This window comes from Spea bombifrons, chromosome 3 (genome assembly GCF_027358695.1).
Source record: "Spea bombifrons isolate aSpeBom1 chromosome 3, aSpeBom1.2.pri, whole genome shotgun sequence".
Classification (NCBI taxonomy): Eukaryota; Metazoa; Chordata; class Amphibia; order Anura; family Pelobatidae; genus Spea; species Spea bombifrons.
In genome coordinates this window covers 46385381-46402844 of record NC_071089.1, presented here as the reverse complement: position 1 = coordinate 46402844, position 17464 = coordinate 46385381, and the positions used below count along the sequence as shown (strand labels likewise).

Sequence of the window (17464 nt, the reverse complement as noted above, 5' to 3'; positions counted from 1 at the left end):
GATGGTGCATAGGGGCTGTGGTAGGGGGGACAGGGGTTGTATTGTCCTTTGCTTGGGATATTGGAGGAAGACTCTGAAATAAATTTAACAAAGGCTCAAAGCAAAAGTCTTCATAGATTACTGTTCTGTGGTCGTCTTATGATTATTAGGAGCTGGATTTCCCCGACACCCCCGAATATCAAAGAATGGTCAGAAGTAGTCTATAGAGATTATAAAATGTAAACATTAGGTTTTTTTGTTGTTGTTTTTTTGTGGGCTGGGAGGGAGGAAATAATTACTATACAGTGTTTAATGTATTTATATAACTTATTACTGTTATATGTATTTTTATCTTTGAAAATAATAAAAAGTATAATATATATATATATATATAAATATAAATACATAATTAGTACACAAAAAAATATATATACTTACCTCAGAAAAGATGAGGGAGTGGAAAGGCTGTCTGAGGGCTGCAGAAGGAAGACCCTCCTTGGCCCACTGAAGTCAGGGTCGTGACCCATGAGTTGAGAACCACTGATCTAGAGCATTTACAGCTGTTTCTATGGCAGCATGACACAATTATTTATCTAAAGAAATCAAATCTCTGTTGGATTGAACCACTGCAGGCCGTAACACCTTCCTTTCCCTTTTACCTTCTGCTCTCTAGTCATTTTACTTTCATTCTTCTGTTCTCTATAGTGCCACTAAAATATGGAATGAGCCTGTAGTATACAGACTTTTGGATTTTTTTAAAGCAGTAGGGTGTGACCCATGCTTCTAATTTTTCATCATGCCGTGGTGTCCTATGATATTTTCTGTCTCCTGATATGTACTTTAAGTGTAAAAAAATGAACACAACCTGTGTAATGGAATGTAGGGGCAGAACTCCACAACTAAAAGGAAAAATTTTATGACTCACCATATATATATATATAATTTTTTTTTTTTTTTTTTTTTTTTGTTTATGATACTGAAGCTTAACAGGTACAATCCCTAAAATTCCTAGCATAAATTGATTTACCATCCTCTATGTGGTGGATGCGAGACTTTAATTTTGTTGTCAATTTATGCAAGATTTCATGTTTACATTTTAATATTTCTGCAAGAATAATAAAGAAAACCCATTTGGTGCAGGCTAATTGTTGGCTGTGAGTAATATCTTTATTGTAATAACTTTTTATATAATATGAACCATACCGTAGGATTTTCTTACAATATATTGCATCACTTATTTAAACTTAGAAGTGATAATTTGGTAAGTAATAAAATCTTTATAAGAAATCATGGTATTTTCAATAATATGAAAGGTGAATCTATATGTGAAAATATTTTACTCTGCCATTTTCCAAGTTCATTAAGACAAAAAAGATTAAGAAGTATTAGATCTGTTGTGTTGTAGAAATTTGAGGACACCTCCTTGATGAAAAAACTCCTTCCCGTGCATTTCCAAAACTGGACAAGACCATGTTGATTGCAGTATCAACTGTTAACTGAACATCACTCTCTGTGTTTGCACGAGCTGGGTTAACTTCCATCATATCCACAGCTGACAGCAATCCTAAAACATCCAAATATGTATTTATTGTATGCAACCTAATGGTAATTGCTTTTATTTTAAGGCAATAAAAATATACAGGGTTGTACATCTCCACTAGTCTACTTGCCCATATATATATATATATATATATATATATATATATATATATATATATATATATATATATATATATATATATATATATATATATATATATATATATATATATATATATATATATATATATATATATATATATATATATATATATATATATATATATAAGGATTAGCGAATCCTATTCGGTTATTGGGTCTCAAAGAATGTGCAGATTGAGTTAGTAGACCAAGTTCTCAAGGCAAAGCTCCTACTCAGACAGTCTTATTCAGAATATTTTTTCTTTACATTATGTGTATGCAATCCAGAATGCTATTCTTCATATGTGTTTTACCTTAAATTTTTACTATATTGCACTATATTGATTCATTTTACCTATTTTACCGATTGGCTTTGTAAACATTTTGTAAGTTGTATAATAAGGTTTAGGTATATTGGCTATAGCCAAAGTGATGCATGTTCACTAATTTAAAGAGAAGACTAGAGAAGACTACTGCTTACATACTAAACATCATCACACCAAATTAACTATACATTATGGTGGTCAAACACCACTGATTTTTGCTAAGACTAAATCCAATCATATCCCAAAGAAGTTGACCACATTTATGTCTGGTACCATAGACATGTTTATGTAGAATTTTTAGGTACTGGCATGTATTCACTTCCATGTGTCTTGAAGAACTAAAAGCTTCATATATCCTTTCATATCACCTCAGCAGCTTCCACTGTTACCTGTTTTGTACAATTCTTCTGTGATGCACATGCCTTCTCTGTAAGTTAACCCACCAGTGACAGGTGTTCCAGTGGCTGGTGCCACACATGGGTCTAGACCGTCAATGTCAAAGCTTAAATGGATGGGTCTCTTCTCCCTTTTATCAAGTACAACAAAACACAATATTAAACATGTGGAAACATATTTAGTATATAGATGGATCTGTATATAGAGCTCTACCTAAATTTTCTGTGTCAACCGGTTACACTTGCTTTTTTCAGACATGGCGTCAAGGCCAAGGAAACGTTTTTGTTACAAAGATTAGCTGGTTTTTTTACCTATATTTAATGTATTAAACGTACATTATTTTTACCAGTGTTTCAAGTTATATATTATTGTACGAGTTTGCAAAAAAAAGAGATGGGGAGAAAGTGGGGTAGGGGATAGTGAGGAAAGTGGTATCTGATGGGGAAAATGCTACCCCCCCCCCATATTTTTAGGAGTTCCTATGCCCATGGGTATGGCTCATAGTTATTCCCAAGTGCTTGGTTAGATGTGGAAGACTTTATTAATTTAGACATTTATAGAATTCATTCACATTAATTTACTTACTTTCCAACTAAATATTGAATCGTTTCTTCCATCACTTTGCCAATTGTAAGTTTATCCACCTCGCTCATTGAGTAGTATTTTATTCCAAGATTCTTCAATATATAACTAGACAGACACATATTAAACACTATTAATATTAAAACACAATTAAAGCTATTATTAAATTAAAATTATTTAATAAAAAAATAATGTAAAGAAAGATCTTCTACTTAATTTGTCTTCAAACAAGTCACTGATGCCATTATCCAATATGTTTAGTACCTCATAAAGAATCAGTCAATTAACAATATTATCGCTGACCACGACCACCATGTGTGATCAGAGATAATTCATCTAATAGATGAAATACTGATCCACAATTTACATGAACACACAACAGCACAACATAGTTGAATGTTCTTACCTCAGCAATACTACAGCAATTTACACTTTAAGCATAAAAGCATATGAGAATTGTACAGTAGATGACAATGGCTACAGTGAATGTGTTGCTGTAATGGAGAATGCTTCTCTAAATGTGTCTCCAGGTAGAGAGGTCATGGCATTACCTTACACTGCATATTTTAGAATATTTTAGTAGTCTTTGTGCTGTTTAATTTTTCAGTAAAGACAAAAACTGAAACTGCATTTCAGCAGCGAGGAACCAAAACCATACCCATTTTGAGGATTGTTAAGCATCTCTGGGCTAACAAATAGTTAACTACTCAAGACTGCTGATTTTCTCAGAAAATCCAGGGTCCGGTTCCTAGTTCAGAGATTATATATATATATTTATATATATATATATATATAGATATCTATATCTATATATATATATAGATATAGATATAGATATATATATCTATATCTATATATTATATTTATTAAATGAGCCCAAAAAAAGAATCTCCATCCACATATGCAGAGGGCTAGTTAATTGTAATAAGGGTCGTACAATAAAACCTAGCAATATTTATGGAATTAAAAAAGAAACTTACTGTTCACCGGGGTCTACATCTCTCAGTCCAATATATACTATGTCCTTTGCAGATAGACATGGCTTCACCCAAGAGAATCCTGGAACATCTGGCATCTGGGGATAGAGAGGGGGATGGATATGTGCCGCTCAACAATTATATGTATAAGTGTCATACATTTCCACAGCTGACATAAGATACCCATTGCTCCACTATGTAACTATATGTTTCTAATCAGCACACATTGATGGATTGTTTCTAATCAGGTGAGGAACAAGAGGCATGTAACAAGGATGGAGCAGAAATAATGGACTCAGGATAAATGAGGTTAGTGCATCACCACAATGGATGTGGTGTGCATGTAGCTGATCAGAAACTCTGCCTATTGAGCAGGAATTCTTGGTTAACAACAATGGTTAATACTAGAGAGTTTATTTACTGAGGAACATGTTGGAACTCTTTGGCCTTTCTATACCTTATAAAGGACCACCCCAGTGAACTTCTGAAGAAAGAGCTTGAATGGCCATGTATAATGTATAATGTATAGTATTAAATCAGTGTATCAGTATCCTCATCCATTGAATTATGCAGGCCTTGTGGTTGGGAAAATCTGCAGAATTTGGCCCTTTATAATGAATACTAAATAGAGAGTTGGAACTCTCCTGACAACTCGCACTGCAAATGTGAATAAAACCCTACACATTTTCAAGATCTTTTACCTGGTTGCCAAGTTCCTTTATCAGGAAAGAGACCGGTTGTCCATGTAGGTTGCCACTGGGTGATGTAAGTGGAGTGTTGATATCTGCATGGGCATCTACCCAAACTACACAAAGATCAGGGTGAATCTTTGCGTGACCTGCAATTGTTCCAACTGCCAAGCTGTTTCAGTACAACAAGCAACATTTATGTAAACACAGAGTATTTCACAACACATGGATTAAAGAAAAATCATCAATTTCAAGAAGAAAAAAAAGAAAAAGCACATGAATCCTCTTAGATGTTTTTTTATTTAACAAAAACTACTTTTTGACCAAACAACAGGTTTGTTTGCAGTTACCTTACTATGACTCTCTAGCCTTTCTCACCAGACCCCAATTTCAGTTATTGACATTCTAACTGATATACATTCAATTTATTTTTGTTTCACTCATTTGTTTGCCTTCTTATTAAATAATGTCCTTTGGACTGGTGAAAACAGTCCAGACATATGGTTAATTTACTACTATCCAAGGTGACCTGATTTGAGCCACACCAAGAAATCTAATGAGATTGGTTTCTAATGCCTGGTTTGGTCAACACTCAACATTAACACTATTTACAGAAGTAACTGAATTCCACTTATTGTTTCATTCTTGGTTTTACACATGTATGACTAGCTTGTGACAGAGGATGCATTGAACAAATACAATAATTGAATAAAGAAACAGAGTACTGTGGTTCATGGGCTTTTTTACATTAAACAACCAGGGTTCCATTTTGACTGCTTTTAGACCAAAGCAGAAATATCAAGTTAGTCTCTAGCAATATCATGGTGAACTAGGAGTTACTATTTTATGCCTTTATGGCATGGAAGCTCATAAAGTATATTATTTTCGATCAGTAAAAAAAAAAAACCTGCTCTTCGGAAGTATTTTTTTTATCTCCGTATAATAAAGCCAAAAGCAATATTCTGTGATTTGTTTTTCTTCTGAAGTGTCCAAGAGTTATGTAATGGGATTTCAACAATTTATTCTAAGATGAAACCATTCATATCAGAATGGAACCTGAAGGGGATATTGGGTAGTTTGGGAGATTATTTTTTGGAAGAAAAAAATGAAAATAATAAGTTAATATCTCAGGTAATACTACGTAATGTTCCTTCCTGTATTTGACGGACTTGAAATTATCAATTGCTAAGAAACAGATAATTATGTAACAAAATATCTGGTTAAGATGATAATTTGAGGATTCTAATGTGTCTCCCAAATATGCCTCTTGAATCTTTTTTCAAGGTGTCAATGTGATAGATATTCACAAATACCTCCAACTTTACTGTCAAGTGTTAGATAACAATTAATGGGCCCCTTTCAATTAAGAAGCATTGAACACAGACTGAAAAATAGTTCTGACCAACCATCCATTATACACCATACCCAGAGATCACCCTAACCCATTAGTGTTCCCAAAAATCCCTACATTCTTTACTCTCTTTCCAATTAATACTTTAATCCCTTCATGTTTCTAACCTGCCTGTGTTCTCTTTATTCTGTATTATAGGTTAGGAAAATGATAGCCTATAAATATATATGATCTGTGTCATTCCCCTTATTTCTACTACACATGTCAGTGCAGCTTTCAGGTCTATCATCTGCAAGGGAGTTGCAGGAGTAGGACACTGAACTGGAACCACAGCTACAGGGAGAAGCTGCACCACTATCTGTGCTACAGAAAACTCTTTCCCCATTATATTGTTATCTACTATACCTTACAGTTACTTTAAGTGTAAATTTAAATACCACCTGTTGGTTAGTAGGTCAGTGTTAGGTAACGTTTGTGAAGGAGTTCCAAGTCACCTTTATCCAAGTTAATTCCCTACCTCGTTTTTTCAGTCTCTCTCCTACCTACTATAAATGTAAATGCTCACTAAACTGTAAAGCCACCTAACAGCTGTCTTCTAAAAACCCTTAACCTGTACCCTGAAGAAACCATCTGTCCTCCTCATCTTGAAGATTTCCATGCCATTGACTTACCCACATCATACTTGCTACATCCAAATTACACTCGCCCTAACAGTCTCTCTCCTACCGTTTCATTTTCCAAAACCTTCCAGTAGGGTATAAACTTTGCCTTCCCCTTCTTTACCAGTATTTATTCATGTGTGCTTATGTTATTCTCAAATTGTTTTTTTGTCAATTTTAATGCTGCCAGTTGGTTTTCACTGTTTCCCTATTACAACAGTGCTACAGAATCTAGTGACACTTTTTAAATAAATTTAATGAAATGAGAAATAAGAGTATTCTTGACTTATAACAGAGTTGGCCATAGATCTACATTATTTTTTATTGAAACTGCTTCATAATAGTTAAAGTACCTCCATCAGTTCTTTCTTACCTGTGATCTCCACCGAGGACTAGACATACCCTGCCACTCTTCTTTACTTCTGCTACTGCATTCGCAAGTTTTTCTGTGGCTTGCCCAACAGTGCGAGGGTTTTTAACATTTTGATATGGGTCATCGTTTGGAACATCTGAGAACTGCAGATCACCATAATCTTTAACATCGAAATCTACGCAGAAAATTAAAATACACAGTGAATCATTATACACCAAATACATAAACCCACACAGATGCAATGCTAAAAGAGCTAAACCCCTTATTTATAACACAAGCCCCAAGTCAGGAGATATGCAGAAATATTTAATGTAGCAATAAATGCTGTTGGTGTGAGCATTGTATCTGTGGTGTTATATAATAGAGAATTTGATGGTGCTATATAAAACAATAAATAATAAGAATAAGTCAAACAAGCTCTTCTGACGTTTTTAAATGACCATTGCAATTCCCAACATATTTAGATACATGGTTGGCGTTAGATGAATGGTAGATGGATAAACATACTAGTTATTCTTGAAATGAACAAGTTAATTTGCTGATTCATGTATGTGTGAACATATTTGCAAGAACTTGCACAGTACGGAGCAAACTAGATTTGCACATCTATAGTATGTAATCTAGGGAAATTGATGAAGGCTGAAGGCTAGGACAATGTACACATCATTTCCCCTGATAACTGTGTAATTATCTCTAAAAAGCTTGTCAGTAACGTCTGCCTATCATCGTATCATCATCTACCGAGTCCCTGTGTGAGAATTCTTACCTAGATTTTCTAGTTTCTCAATTAATCCAGCTGCTTTTAAGTGTCGCGGTCCGTGTTCTACACCACCCCTTGGCTGTGGAAGAAAAGGTAAACCAGACATAGTATACATGTTTCACACCTACTGAATACATACATCAAATCAATGAAAAACTGACCGAAAAGCTTGTTTTAAAAAACTGTGAAAGAAACATGAAATAATAATAATAATTTAATGCAGCACTGGAAAAAAAAATCATACATGCTTCTGTTATTTTTATTAAGATTACAGTTATTAAGTTATTTAGCTCTGCTATCCAAACAAAAGAACTGCCCAGCCATTTCATGCATGTGAGAGAATTTTACAATGTATCAGATAGGCAGAAGAAAAATATCCGGAACATAAGACCAAGGACCAAAAACATTTTTTACATTTTTACAACTGAAAAAAAACGGTCACACTAGATCAGGCATGTCCAAAGTCCTGCCCGAGGACCAATTGCGGCCCGCGTTCCGGACTGATAAGGCCCCACAGATAAGTTGCCCAAATATAGATCTGTTTTTTGATATTAAAGGCAGAGTGATTTAACACCTGTTTAGATTTGTCATCCAAGTCACAAAATGAAAAGTATGCCGTTTTCAATAAACTTTGCATAAAATAGTTAATTTGCATTTAATTTTAGTGGTTCAAAGAATGTCAGGCAAAATGGTCGGCCCTCGCACATGTTCACTTCATCAAATCTGGCACTCTTCGAAAAAAGTTTGGACATGCCTGTACTAGATAGACTGAATGGTTATTAACTGCAGTTGCATTCAATACTTCTGTGTTTTATTTTACCGCCTATCTTTCGGTGAATACTGCACTATTGTCATAACCGCCGTGCCCAGAATGGCGGCACTTACTCTGCTCCCCTGCTCACAAACACAGAAGTGTGCAGGGTTGCCATGACAATGCATCCTCCTCCATCTTGGCTGATGCCTTTAATGAGAGAGATGCAGTCCAGGGTTGCCATGATGACATGTCCGCCATCATGGCAACACAAAGAGGCATCAAATTCAAACATATTTAAACCCTTACTTCCCTATTCTAGTTGCTCAGGTATCAGCTGGTACTCCTCTCTATACCTAGGTGCTTCTAGCTATTTGGACTTCCCATATACCAGACCCTTTGGTTATCTAGTGAACTGTGATCCTTGCAGCCTGCTTCGACTTCTGATTTGTGACTTGACTTTGCCTTAGCCCTTCAGGAACTTCACCTGAAATTCTCTGTTTTATCCCTGCAATTAGGAACCTACTCTGCTTCTGTCCAGGCTCACGGTACACACACGACATCTATAATCTCACTGCCAGCCTAAGAAGGAAGTTGCAAAATTACCGTATGTATTGTGTTTTTAGCCTCTGTGACTAAAAATTATTTACAACTGTGCAATTGTAAAACAATATGAATAATATGTTTTATGCAAGTACCACAGGTTCTGTGTACACTGGCACTAATAGACTTCTTTGACGAGACAGTAACTCATTATGACTCATCTTTAAATTTAATGTTGAAAGCAGGAAACTTTCCCAACATTAACATTGCTTCACATTGGGGTTTTTAAATACATTTACAATAGTTAATTGAAAATATTTTAACAACACATTCCACTAGGTAAGTAAGCTCTGGAGAGAATTTTACAGCTGAACGCAAGCATCTTCATGAAGACATTTAAATGGTTCTAATAACAGTGCTTTTGAAAACCATTACTTGCCAGGCATGGTACAGATATTTTGAATAAGTCACCTGCATTCAAGAGAGCTTTAAACAGAGGTATAGCTGTGACCAAACAATAGGTAGTGCTGGTCAAACAGAATGTGAAAGTCACCTTCAGTATGTGTGATCAAACAATTTGTCTAGAAGTTTAAAATGCTCTTAAAAGCTAGGGTCAAATAAAATTCCCCCAAGGGTTATTTTCCTCTGAAAATGTTACCATTCAGTTGTTATGTGTTGGAAATGTTTTGCATTCTATTCAGAAGAAGAGTTTCAAGAATATCTAGAAAAACAGCAGGTTTTTTCCCCACATTGTTTGCTTGTATTCCTTAATTAACAAAATCACCTTTTCAGTTTATTCATGATGCTTTGGTATGTCCATGAATGGTCACTGACAAGCCGTAGTGTTTGAGCCATTAAGTGGGTCAGAGGCTCATGGCCTGGGGCTCTGAGCTACTTAATGAAAAAGCATTATTGAAATTACAGCACTTTCCTTTAAGCCTCACATGTTGAAAGGAGAAAAAAAATATGCAAAATTCCACAACCCCCTCCAACAAAACAAATATAACACTAGACAAATACAGTAAACCATAAGAAATATATCCTACTAAAATGCAAGCATGTGACAAAATATGATAAGATGTAAAGTGACTAAAGTAAGCCCAGAGGTAACCCATTGAATCTGGAAAAAGTTAAGCGTTCGTACTCTTATATCACTGGTGGATGTGCTATAACACGTGTGTGTGTGTCTCAATGACAGTGTACAAAAAAAATGAAAAAAATGAAAAGAAAAAAAAGCTGATGTTATGTATGCCTTGATTATGCTAATTTGATGTTACTTGATATGTTATTCCGAATTCATATATTATTCCTAATTCATATATATCAATATAGTAATCAACCAGTTCAGTTATTAAATTATGAGTGCATCAATTTCTAAAGTATATATGGTGTTACAAACACAAATGTTTTGATAATAATATTCTCTTATTGACTTTGATTATTTAAAATATATTTTTCCAAGGGGCTAACATGGCCAAAGAAAATAAGTTTAGATTATAACTACTAAAAGTGAAAAAGTGCAAATGCTAACAGATATAAGCACAAGATAATTCTCACCTGTCCCTTTGAGAAGGGCGCTCCAATGACTCCCACTGATTTTTTAGTCTTTGCACTCATTGTGACAGGTTCCTCTTAAACGCAAGTCTTTTACTGCTCAGTTGCTCTTTAAATACTGTGATACTGTGAGCTAAGATGAGACAAAGAGGTGTCACATCCCCTCCCATAGACTGGAATTGAGCAAGTTTTCTGAAAAGCATCAGCTGCCTCAGACCTTTGTTTGTTCATGTTGACACAGTTAACAACAATTTTAAAAAAAACTTAAAAAAGAAAAAACTGCTGAAACAAACCAAATCTTTTTTTATTTTTGTTTTTCCGATTTCAATTCATATCTAATTTTATAATTAAAATAGATTTCATGCACATACGTTTGCTTATTTTTGGTGGCTTTTTCTATATATATATATATTAACATTGTATTATTTAGTATTGGAATTATGGATTTTTTATTCCCCTGAATAGTAGCAATGCTATTCTTAACTTGATTAGATAACATCATGACTAATACGTGGATTCTTGGTATGTATTAAAAGGTCAAATAACAAATTGTATCAATTGTATACAAATTGTATCATCTATGGATATATTTTAATGAAAGGCGGTAAACAGAAAGTTATTTAGGAAACACCTCCCATTGTCAAGAACCATTCAAACTAATTACTGTAATAATGTCATCATTGTACCATTTCTGTATGTAATTTAGGGTTTAAAGTCTCAAAGTTCATTTCTGGGCAGTATTTACTAAAGAAATATCACATGGTAGGTATGCATTTTGTCAACAAACCGCAACTGGAGGGTAAGAACTTACATCAAAGAAGTATTAATTAAATCTTATAGCCAATTATTGCAACAGTATCTTAATACAGTTTGTTAAACTAAGCACAGGTGTGGGTATTTGTGGTAGAGCTTGCCTACCTACAAACACACTTTTAAAAATTTCATGTTTGAGAAAAACTACGTAAAAGCACCTACCTCAGCTATAAATATTGAGGATTCCAACACTTTATTTAGCCGTATGTTGTGTAATCAGTAGACTTGCGCATTTTGATTCATGAGTTTAAATTTTAGAAAAATTTGCAAATTTCGTCAATTCGTACAAATCTCTGAAAACAAGGAGGGACCCCCCAACAAACAAACAAAAACAAAGCGAAAAGCTCAGAATTTTGTCTGAATTTAATTAGTTCTTTCAATCAGGGCCATCCATAGGTGTTCAGGTGCCCTGTGCAGACTACTCCTCTGGCGCTCCCCCAAACAAAAAAGGAAAAAAATCTTGTAACAAACAACTAGTTTTAATTAAAGATGATTTATGTGCAAGTGCAAACAAGTGCAATAATATATAATGAGGTATTCAGCGACACCGAACACCCACCCCAGGACACACTGTGACCGTTCCGGAGAACGTTCACAACCGCCACTGCGAGAGATTTTGCCACTCCTCCTGAGAGCTCTGGCTTCCCTTGCAGGTTGAATACAGGTACTGCATTCAACCATGCAAGTCAATGGAACCCAGCTTTCTAATCACAATGAGAATTAAATAAATAAGATAAAAAATAGTTACAAAAATAAAAAAATGGTAATAAGTAAAAATAATATTAATATAAAGTCTATTATGAGCAAGTCCTAAAATTAGCGCTATATCTTCTTGATTCTCGCATTAAAAGGGTTAAAATAGTGGAATTCTCAGCGAATCTGTCTTCATTATTCTGACCTATCTATTTTCGCAAAATACTTCCGGTTACATTCTCACCCCCGACTGGAGGAATGGGGAAGAGTGTGCCCAGAGGCTCTGCCCTTTTATGGAAGTTCACCTGAGAGGCCAGAATAATGAAGACAAAAACACTGAGAAGCAAAAGAGAAAAAAACATTTAAACTAAAAACAAGGCATAAAACGTGAAAACAATAGATGAAATATTTTATTTCAGCTAAAAATGCAGTTAAATAGGTAGTATTTCCATATATATATATATATATATATATATATATATATATATATATATATATATTAGTGTCCTTCTTCAGAGGGGGATATAGAAGGCGGGGGATGGGGGGGTACATTCCCTGTGTTCAACCCCAGCAGATTAAGACTGGTGATCAATGTGGCCCTACAGCACACAAAAAGGTAAAACATGAAGACCTGTGGTATCATATAGTGATGATTGTCGCCTAAGGAATATTAGTTATGATGAAGGAAAAAATTAACATCTCACAGAGAAGTAAACATAGGGCCAATCGTGTAAATAAAAAATCCAGTCCTTTTTAGAGAAGACTTTAATGTGTATGCTATTTCTCATCTATAGTTGATTTTGATTTATGATTAATAAATAGTAATGCTAAGGTCAGTAAATTAGATATCACACATACATTATAGCAAAAATAGTGTTGTGGGCATATATACAGCTTTTCAACTCTTGCAGAGAATCTACTCTAACAAGCCTCAGAGGAATCCAGTATAAAAATTGTTATTAGTTTTGCATAATTGGGCTGTGAACTTATTTGTATTTTGTGTTTTGTTTCTAGATAAATAGCTGTTAAAAAATGTGGACCGCAGCGCAGAATGATTTAAACAGATATAGAAATACTACTACATTTGACGACCACGGATTTGTCGACTTCTACAACAGATATTCATGACACAATGACTGCATTTAGATGCACAAATTAACTCAAATGTAATGCTCTCTAATGACTCAGAGTGGAGTTGGATTTGCTCATTTTATAGCATATTGAGGCAGATTTTCTTTTGGAAAAGGAGTGTTTTGCATTTAGAATTGTGTTTGAAATTTAACCCCTTTGTGACAGAGGGGTTACCCCCGTAACTGAATGGAGCTTTTTTGACATTTTTAGCATATCATTGTTGAACAATGATTCCAATTTTCCATGTTTAGCGTACTCACACAATTTATATACTGTTGTTCCGAGGACAGAAATGGATTTCTCTTAATACAATTTTTTGTATAGTTTGTCAATTATTATAACTAATATGTGCAATTATATTTTATACAAACTATGTCACACTGATAAAAAACCCTATTTATATTCTACAACATACCATGAGTTGAATAATACTCACATTCATAGATTTTTTTAATAGTATAAGGGAGTAAAATGTCTCCTTACATTATATACAATTTTTTCTAATTTTTGGATTTTGGATTAGGAGCAATAACATTTTTAATGTATATTTCTAGTAGGAGGGGTGCAAGGTGATTAACCGCCAAGACCATTCATTATCAGGTAAAGCTTCAAAGTTATATTATAATTGTCTTCAATTTGCAGATTGTATCAAAAATTCCAGGTTTTCCCCTTCTTTCTTAAATTGTTAGTGCAATATACACGCTATCTATCCCTAGCTCCATTCCCCCAATTGTATTTACAATTGTAATATGTGTATTGTAATGTGCATTCTGAATTTTGGTTTGAAGAGTAAATTGCATTGAAACGTGGATTTTTGGTTGAATTGTAGTTTGCATTCTAAATGATTTGTAAATTGTACTGGAACCTGTGGCTGTCTGATCCACCTAGTTATTGGTTAGCCTTTAGTGATACTTGTAAATTCTGTGTTTTAATATCAAAGACCATTTTAAGATACAAATAACTAATAGAAGAGTGCCATACTAAGTTGGTAAGAACCTTGGTTAGGTTTTCGTTATTTTAATCTTGAAAGTTTAGAATTGCTCTTATTTTGGTCTAAGTTTGGTCACATTCATTAGTATTCCATGTGAATGCCTCCACCTAGCAACCGCTCCAGCAGAGCTCCCTCCACCTCTCAGCGACCTCTACCAGGACACCATGCAGGAGAGGGAGACCTTCCTCCTTGCTGCAGTAAGGTCCTGCAACAGAAGATTCTGTGCGCATGGGCCTTCTAGTGGTCACCCCCGAAACTACTGGACTTTTTAATGGGAGATTACACTACACACAAGATCTTGACACAGTAAGTGATGTTTCACTAATTTGGGCGCCAAACTGAATTCCACGCCCCTCTTCCTGTTCCTATTTAAACCTTCCAGTCTCAAATGATCCTTGCCTTCTGATGGTCGCCTATGTTTATAGTGCTTCCTTAGTGCTTGTTATCCTCTGCAGTCCTTTCGTATTGGACCTCGGCTTGTTTCCTCGTTTACGTTGTTTCTCCAGTATCCTGACCTCCGCTTGTTATTCTTTGATCCTGTGCGTCTCCAACCTTGCTGTTCGAGACAACAACATTGTAATTTAGATTTGTTTATGTCTGAAAAAACAGAACAAGTATTGCAAATTGAGAAAATGGAAAATGTTCCACAGTGCGCTACTGCAAGCAGGGCCGGCCCTACAATGGAGCCTACTGGGGCAATTGCCCTAGGCGGCACTTTAGAAGGGGCGGCACTTTAGAAGGGGCGGCACTTTGCAGCCCCAAGCGCTTTTTTTTTTTTTTTTTTTTTGAAGCGGAGGAGAGAGAGAGGGGCACCGAGTGGTTTTCGCTTACCCGCTCGGCGCCCCTCTCTCTCTCTCTCCTCTGCGGCGAGTCTCCCTGTTCGGTCTCGGTGCCGGCTTGTAATGCAAAGCGCCGGAAGTGACGTAAATTTCCGGCGCTCAGCATTACAAGCCGGCACCGTGGCAGAGCAGGGAGACTCGCCGCAGGACTGTTTAAAGGTAAGTACCGGGGGAGGGGGGCGGCATTTTAAACTTCGCCCCAGGCGGCGTTAAGTCTTCGGCCGGCCCTGACTGCAAGGCTTATAAATGTTGCCCCACAAGCAACAGTAATTTTATCAGAAATGTTTAATGCATGAAAAACACCGTGCCATAAAAAGCATAATTTCTACAAATTATAGGAATCTTTGCCAACAAATAATTTTAATAATTTCACACAGAGGAGAAGGAAGAGCTGGAACTCCGGCCTGAATTAACAAGAATGGGCAGAATTCTTATGTATGGTATGGGGCCCTTGGCTAGCAGATTGTTAGGGTTAGGATTGTGCAGCTTCTTGGTGTCAGATACACTATGGAGCACTAAAGTCATACAAAACAAAGCACGCCTTTGAAGTAAGACCACAATGTGCACACACAAACACAAGAAAAAGTAGCTTCATCTACACTCCAAATACGATAGCTGTCAGCTTCAAAGCAGGGTGACCACATGTCCCGGAATTGAAAATCAGTCTTTTTTTTTTGATGCGGTGGAGAGAGAGGGGCGCCAAGCAGTCACTTAAGAATAAGTTTTCAGCAAGGCCTCTAGCTTGATCGCTGTGCTGAAATATATCTGCAGCAGGGGCAAATATTAATCCCATGCGATCCATAGTGTGTCCCTGAATGGCAGAAATAAAATGTGGTCACCCTACTTCAAAGATCAGGCCTTTGATATTGGAATCACAACCTTCAAATTTATTAATAAATAGGACAAATACAACAGCATGTAGTGTGACAGACTGGTATTCACATCTCTTTGGGTTAGTCATGTCCAGGTTCTATGCCAAATTTAACCTCACTTCACATGAACATATCACTGTTGGTTACTGTTTTTATTGAACATGTAATATAAATATGTAAACATTCTTAAGGCACAGCCTTGGGCGGAGATTGCAGAAGAATTGGTGTCACTGACTGGACTATCTGGAGGGACACTGGGTTGTGTTTTTCCCTAAAAAGTTGTTTACTCCCACTGGGCTGTATGCATGAGGAGAGAAATAATCTTAAATAGCAAAAAAAAAGAAAGAAAGTTTGACAATACAGGTAGCAACTGTGTCTGCGTCAGTTGGCTGGTTACAGTATATGGTTTGATATGCTAATTTGTAAATGAATAGGTAAAACTTTAGTGACCTCACAGAACAGTTAAACTTAGACCTCACTAAACAGGTACATCTTTAGTGACCTCACATGGCAGCACAGGACATTCTTTACATACATCTTTTTTTCTGCTTTGCTGACCATGGCAGAGTATGCAGAACAGTGAAGCTGTTTCATAACTTTGAGATGAACATGAGGGAGCCGGGTTAGTTTTGGGTTATGCTGCGTTGTTAGATGGACTGTGAACTTATGTGTATGTTGTTGTGTTTTGTTTCTAAATAAATATCTGTTAAGATGGATCTGAGCACAGTATGTTTTATACAGATTTAGATATACTACTGCACTAATAAGTACTTTTGTGTGTGTGTGTATATATATATATATATATAATGTATTAGTGTGAGTGTGCATATGATTTAAAAAAAATGTTTTGTTTCTTTTTATACTAAACAAACAAAGGCATTCTTTGAACAATGATGCATTTTACTTACAGATATTAACACATTTTCTGCTTTTTCTATACACAGTGGGGTCTATTCACTACACTGCAAGTACTTGCGAGTTGGAAAAAAAATGCAATGGCAAACTCAAACAAGTCAGACAAAAATCTAACTTACAAATTCACTGAGCTACCTCATGTAAGCACTTGCAAAAAGTCACTGTCCATTCCCATTCACTTGCCTGCAGGGCAGGTGAGTGGATGCGACCTAAAAATAGTAAGAATGTAGATCCATTGATGTGAGTTGCTTGTGAGTTGCAAATTAGGCGAGTCAATTTACCTCCCCTAAACAAAAACATATATACAAAAAAAGATATAAAATAAAAATATACCCCCTCAACCCCACCACCTACCTTCAACCTCTATTACTAAGTGGGACTGGAACAACCAAATTATGACTATTTACAACTAAGGCTTGCTATGTTAAAATGGATTTATAACTCTAGTTGATATTGTTAGGATGTTGTGCAACGCCTACCACTGCTGACTTAATTGCAATTCTTAAATGCTTCTAACATAATAATGATTAATATGCGCATAATATACAACTTAATAATATGTTTCTGGACAGCCAACCTTGGCCAACTAG

General features: G+C 35.6%; 1 protein-coding gene across 1 annotated transcript; it reads right to left on the bottom strand.

Annotated features, from left to right (window-relative positions):
• Positions 1–1109: 1109 nt before the first annotated feature.
• ARG1 (arginase 1) lies at positions 1110–10776 on the bottom strand. Its single transcript, XM_053459254.1, has 8 exons — positions 10624–10776; positions 7779–7851; positions 7013–7187; positions 4642–4801; positions 3944–4038; positions 2967–3071; positions 2375–2511; positions 1110–1543 (listed from the first exon to the last, which is right to left on the bottom strand). The coding sequence occupies exons 1-8, from the start codon at positions 10681–10683 to the stop codon at positions 1365–1367; spliced, it is 984 nt and encodes a 327-aa protein (XP_053315229.1). The 5' UTR covers positions 10684–10776; the 3' UTR covers positions 1110–1364.
• Between the last annotated feature and the right edge of the window lie 6688 nt (positions 10777–17464).